At 34.2% G+C, this 6,482-nt stretch overlaps 1 protein-coding gene across 2 annotated transcripts in view; it reads right to left on the bottom strand.

The window, feature by feature from the left end:
• Positions 1-2,016: 2,016 nt before the first annotated feature.
• Positions 2,017-6,482, bottom strand: part of WDR79 (Telomerase Cajal body protein 1 homolog) — a 238,588-nt gene continuing 234,122 nt past the window's right edge. The window contains exon 11 of one of the 2 annotated variants that reach the window (XM_090413474.1): positions 2,017-2,579. In XM_090413474.1, the coding sequence (XP_090269600.1) occupies positions 2,378-2,579 (202 nt within the window). In that variant the 3' untranslated portion in view covers positions 2,017-2,377. The remainder of the gene's footprint in view (positions 2,580-6,482) is intronic. The other variant, XR_016550413.1, reaches the window with a different exon arrangement.

Genomic DNA, 6,482 nt, shown 5'->3' with positions numbered 1-6,482 from the left:
ACTCAAAAAAAGTAATATTTGGTGTCAAATCAGACAGAACAAGAAAAAATTTTGCTATAAGCCTTCCACAAGCAAATTTCAGTCAATAAAACAGAAGTGCTATTTGCAGTTGGTAGCCAATTTTCCCTTCATATACATTGAATTTTTGCTTCAAGAACAACAAAACAGTTCTTTGTTATTTGGGATAGTACCAAGCAAGCTTTAGTTTTGCTTTCCTTGTCATTTATTCAGCAAACTCCTATCAACACAGTTCAATTTTAACAACAGAAATTAGTTATAGACTTTCATATTCAGGTATTTTGTTGTAAAAACTTTACAACAAAATACATGAATATAAAAACAGTAATAATCATTAAATATCTAACATAGAATAACAACCAGTAGAAAACAAACTACAGTTAATAGTTTATTATGACAAAATACAAGTGGAGCACAGAATAAAAAAAATATGAAGATTTTTTATGTTCAATAGAATTAGATGTCAATTTGTGTTCTTGCAGAAAGTGAACTGGCTTTAGGGTGTCTGTGTGTGTTGCGGGGGGGGGGGGGGGGGGGGGGGGGGGGGGGCACACCTAATTAAACATTCAATATATGGCAAGCTTTAGGAATATTAGAAATTATAAACTAGTATGATCCTTAATGTAAACAAGCTAAAAAGTAGAGAGAGAATGATTACATTATTTGTTGGCCAGAATTAAAAATAAATTTATATCATGTTGTGTTGAATAGCTTAAATAGCTGCATGGAAAGAGAAAATGCAAAGTACTTTTTTTTTCTTTTTTTTTTTTTATCATTGTAGATGTGACAAGGTTCAGTACACATGTTTCTGTTTTGCTTTCATAAGCAAAGAAAGCAATGAATATGAAGTCTTTGGAAGATTTATGGAATTTATACACTATATAAGAATGTGTTTATAGAAACACAAAAAATACAGTATTCATATGAATGAGAGTCAACAATGATTCTAATACAAGTGGAGCACATACAGCCACTCAAAACTTGAATTTCACAAATTAATCTGTTCGCTATTTTTTCTCTTTGCATCACACGAACATGCATAGGAACACAGTGAAATGTTGTCTGAAAGTTGTAACATTTTCCAGTGTTGTACAAAAAATCTGTAAAATGACAATACACAGAAATGGAAATTTTTGAAAAGACACACACGAGAGAGAGAGAGAGAGAGAGATAAACCTTTTTCAGAAATACTTCCTGGGATCAAGAAGACAAATGGGTCATTAATGAAACCAAACCTAACTTGAGAAATCAAAATGGATCTAAATGTTATATGTACTGAATCATTTGAATAAATTTTGATAGTATCTCTATGGCTGAAAATATTTACAGCAATAATCATGAAAGCACTGTTTTGCAAGTACGAAAGACCACAACTGATGAAGTTGAAAATCATTTTAGTCTTCTATATAATTTGAAAACAATCAGAAAGAGTTGGTAAGCCAGCTTAAATAAATGCAAACTAGTTGCTGAAAATGTAAGTATACTTGGTTGAGTTTGATTTTCAGAAAGAGAACAACGATGGCAACAGTTTTAGAAAAATAAACAATTCAAGAGGTCTTTTTCTTGAAATCAAGCGTAAAAGAGATATTCAAGAGCAAAATATTTAATGTTCATTTGAACAATATCATTTCTGACATTATCAACTTATTTGACAATTGCCATGCTTGAGAAGTTTTTAAAAGATATACATAACTTTTTTTTTGTCATGCCAAATTTAATTTCTTTATGAACTAGATTTCTTTGAGAATGTTTCAAACTTTTTCATTTTTGAGTTTGAAACATTTTTAAAAAAGTTTTTATGCCTAAAGTTAACATAAGAAGCTTCCACACCAAAGACAGATTTGTATTTTAAGTTATTTAGTTTACAATTATTATTATTTAATTCTGTTCTTTAAATTTTAAATGAATAACATAAAAGGTTTTGTTTTTCTTCTTATTTGTCTGTTTCATTCTTATATCGATATCCCTGGAAGTCCACAAATTTCCTGCACCTCACAGTGGCCGTGGAAATATCGCAGCATTTTATTCTCAAGTAACTAGAAGAAAAGCTGTCAAATATCCTGCAATTCTTCTATGCACATTTTAAAGGTCTTTAACAATTTAACTGAAACTGAGGACTAATAAATCAAAGCATAATTAGAATATATAGTATATAGAAAAGTGACTTCAAACGGCTCACATGAAATATGCACTTCAGTTTCTTTTTGAAAGCGAAGTATACTGAGTTGTTAAACAGATTTCCAATGCTCATACTATATACATTATAGTTTGTTTTTCCTGTTATTTTTCGTTGCTTGAATGCTTTAAAGATAATTTATTCAGCTAATGTTGACTGATAAAATTACAACTGAAGTAACTATCATAAAGCAATCACTTCCTCTTCATTGCTATTTTCCAAATCAGAAGAATTTCCTATCCACCATATTCTCAATGAATTGTCTTCTTTTATATATTTATCTGTGAATGAAGCAGAGTCATCTAATTCATCATCAGAATCTAAAGGATTAGAAAACTTGCGCTGACCAGATGAAGTAGCCAGGAGAGGAAGATAAGGATGAAAGCTAGGAGGAAAAAAAAAAATGTGTATATATATATATATATATATATATATATATTATATATATATATATATATATTTTTTTTTTTTTAAATATGAAAAACATAAAACTGCTATATGTTTACAATATAAATATTTGAATAAGACATTATCACATGATAACAATAGCATGCATACTCCTCTTGTATATATATGTGCACATCTGAAAGCCACATAATAAACTCCAATACCCTCAAACACTACCAGCACATTTGCCTCTTGTGGGTATCGAGTGTGGTTATAACCAACCAAACCTAATGCCCTCGTATCTTCAAAGTTGTAATATTAATTCAGCCTGCAGGAGTGTAGTGAAGTAATGCTCACAAGGGATAATGACCAGCACACAGATTAGTTTGAAATTACAATTATAGTGCCCAAAATAATGCAATATAATTAAAAAATGTGCTAAATGACATATGAAGAATTCAAAAGAAAATAAACTGGAATACACATATAATATAATACAGCAACACTGAAAAGCATATAATAAAATAAACAGTTATCCACCATCAAATTCCTGATATGTACTCTCAGTGGTGGTGGTGGTGGTGGTGGAGGGGGGGGGGGGGGTTTATACAGAACAGTACAAAAGTGCTACACGAAGAAAAGTTTACATCCTTACTACAATAATTCCTATTGACAATTTCCCTCCAAATTAATCTGTTATCAGTCAGATTTTATATTGCAGTCTGTCTAGAGCACTTCTTACTGTATCAATCCATCTAGATCTTGATCTTCCCCTGAGTCTTTTCCCTGCCATCCCAGCAAAAACATTTGTTTTCTTAACATATCCTCTTGCATTCTGTTTAAGTGACCATACCAACTACCAGTTCTAGATCTGCTCACACATTACTGAATGCTAACAATGACAAGTTATTTTCTAATATCCTCATTTTTAATATGATTCTGCCATTGATGTCATCTGTTTACTCCCTAATCTTTCTCTCAGATCCATTAACTAAAATTAGTTTGAACACTGTTTTCTTTATGGCTAGTTTAGTGTTTTCTCTCTCTCTCTCTCTCTTATTCCACATAAATTTATCCAGTACACTATCATACCAGCTTACCTAATTCTGTTATCTATTTCTATTTCCAGATTTAATTTATCTTCACTAAAAATTGTGTCTAAACAGCTGAAATGTTTTACTTGTTCTATAGGTTTCAATCAGGATGCAGATGATATTTTCAAAGTTTCTGGCCTATTTTCATAGCCTTTAACTTTTGATTGCTGACTTTCATATCAAATTTATTATAGACTTATTCAATTTAGTTTAGGGAATCCTACAGACTTGTACTGGATTTATTTAATAGTATAGACTGTTGAGAGATAGTTAAAGGGTTGACACTGGGGAGTTCTTTCGTTTGGTAAACAGAGAGAAAGAATGAGGACAAGAGAGTAAAATCCTTGAAAATTGTCAGCAAGAGGGCAAAGAGTAGTTTCTTTGCATGATGGAGGGTAGTCTAACTGTGGAATGCATTGCCAGATAGGGCAGTGAGAGAATGAATGGTGAATGAGTTCAAGGAGTGGTATGATAGACTGTCTTTTCTAGGACAAGTCTCCCACAATGACACTTGCAACTCCATAGAGGTCCTGAATCACAATACCAATAACATCATCTGAATAAAGTAAAGGGCTGAAATTAGTATTTCCAATTTTCATATTGGGTTCACTTTCCTTCATGTTACCCATATATACCTATTCTAGCCATAAACACTGTTACAACTTGAGCAGTGCAAAAACTTTTAATCTATCAGTAAATTGTTTATAACTTTCAGCACATACAAACCACCACATGCATAACTTGCATACAGCAGCACTCACTGTTTGAAATGTCCCGCTTTACCTTCAAGCACACCCAAAGTCTGAGCAGCCACATATTGATATCAGCATGCACAACATTCAATGGAAACACTGCCACTGCTTGCTCCAAATTCACCTTCAGGTTGGCAATGCTGGGGTGTCATTTCTTACAGGCTATTCTCTCAAGTTCCAACTACAATTTGAAGCCCACAGATTCAGATCAGGACTTCCAGACAGCAAACCATCGTTGCGATATGTAGTAGTGCACATTCGCCTCCAAACACTTGCAGGGAGGGACTGAGTCCGGTTAGATGGCCCACTGCCTACCATGAAATAAGGTGTTGTTCAGAGCTGTACCACAGGTTCTAGCACAGTGTCTTGATGCACTCTGGCAGAAGTTTTGACCCCTTTCTTGCAGAAATATAATTTGGATACCCATCCCCAAACCATCACTGATGCAGGGTGACAATTTCTCTGAATCGTGGGTGCAATGGTACATGCTGCAACCATTCAGGGTATATACCTGATCATTTTGGTGGTTAAACGACTCTTCGATGAAAATCTTATCTGTGAAGAGGATATCTGTGTCTGGTGTTTGTGTACTGCTGGAAAAGTACCTTTGATTTTATCACCTTCTTTTGCATAAGTTGTGGTGTTAGGAAGTGTCCAGTAGAATGATAATAGACTCACCTCTAGGTCATCAGTTAGTACACGTTACACTGTTTTTTGCGAAACATTCATCTCTCTTGTGACATCCCTTTCTGTGTTCTCACAGAATTATGGCAGAGGCATACTTCACAGCCCTCACAAACTGTTGCATCCTAATGTAGCATGGTCGACCTGTTCTTTGGTGGTCAGATATATCTTCTGTATCCTGATCCCAAGTGTTTTTTGCAGCCACCTGCAAATAACAGGTGGCTGCATTCCAACCTTGTGAAGTGTTATTACAACTACACGGGTCTCATAATCTCCCCACTGTATGTTCACCTGCACAGCTAGACAACGCTCTCTACTGATAAACATGCAAATGTTGACTGCACACAGCGCCACTAATGGAACCAGGCTTGTGCAATTCTGTGGGCAGCACAGAGAGAATACAGAAGTTGTAACTGTATTTATGGGAAAAAACTGTGTAGATAAAGTGCATTCTTACCATATACCTGGTTTAACATCAAACTATCTTCCTGTACCTCCTTCAATTCTAACCACTGATTACAACTTAAATAGAGACTATGGACTGCTGATATAACATCCCATCTATACATATAATTGTAGTGTTTTTTATGGCTTTTTCTCTCGACACCTTGTCATATGCTTTTACCAGCTCTATAAAACAAAGACACATCCTTATTACATTTCCACGATTTCTCAACTATTTGTCAAAACATGAAAATCTGATCCTCACAACTTCTATTTGGCCTGAAGTCAACTTCTATCACTTCTTCTTTTCAAAGTTATACTTCATTATGATAAATAGACTGGAATAAAGAGGCAACATCTGGAACCAAAGAGAATGGACTTTTTGAGGGACAACTATCTCAGGCAGTATGCAACAGAGGAAACACAAGAACTGAGGGTCTTGGATTTATTTATCTCATCAGAGGATATAATTGTAAATGAAATGTCAAATCTTCGTCCAGTTGGCGAAAGTGACCATGAAGTAATCTTAGGTGGTGGCCAGCCACATCAGGTCTTTTGTATGACTTATTTTTAACGGTATGGTATTAACAACACCAAACAATTTTATCAAAATATGTTTTATTAACTGCTGAGCTAATTGAGCAGTTAATAAAACATTTTTTAATAAAATTGTTTGGTGTTGTTAATACCGTTAAAAATAAGTCATGAATAACCGTCAACACCTAAGCTTACCCTGTTAGGTCTTTTGTAAAAAAGGGTTATATGTGGAACTATAAGGAGATGATTATGGCAAACTCAGGAGTCAGCTTGCAGCTATATTATGGAATGAGAAATTGAATGGGAAGGAAATCAAAGCTTCTTGGTCCCTAATCAGTAATTACCTGGAAGAAGCAAATGACTGAGTCTATTCCAGAGGTCAGGAGATTA

Source organism: Typopeltis vanoorti, chromosome 24 (genome assembly GCF_054136105.1).
Source record: "Typopeltis vanoorti isolate ZY-2024b chromosome 24, IOZ_Tvanoo_1.0, whole genome shotgun sequence".
Taxonomy (NCBI): Eukaryota; Metazoa; Arthropoda; class Arachnida; order Uropygi; family Thelyphonidae; genus Typopeltis; species Typopeltis vanoorti.
Note: the sequence above shows the minus strand (reverse complement) of the source record. Positions and strands in the feature narration are given on the sequence as shown.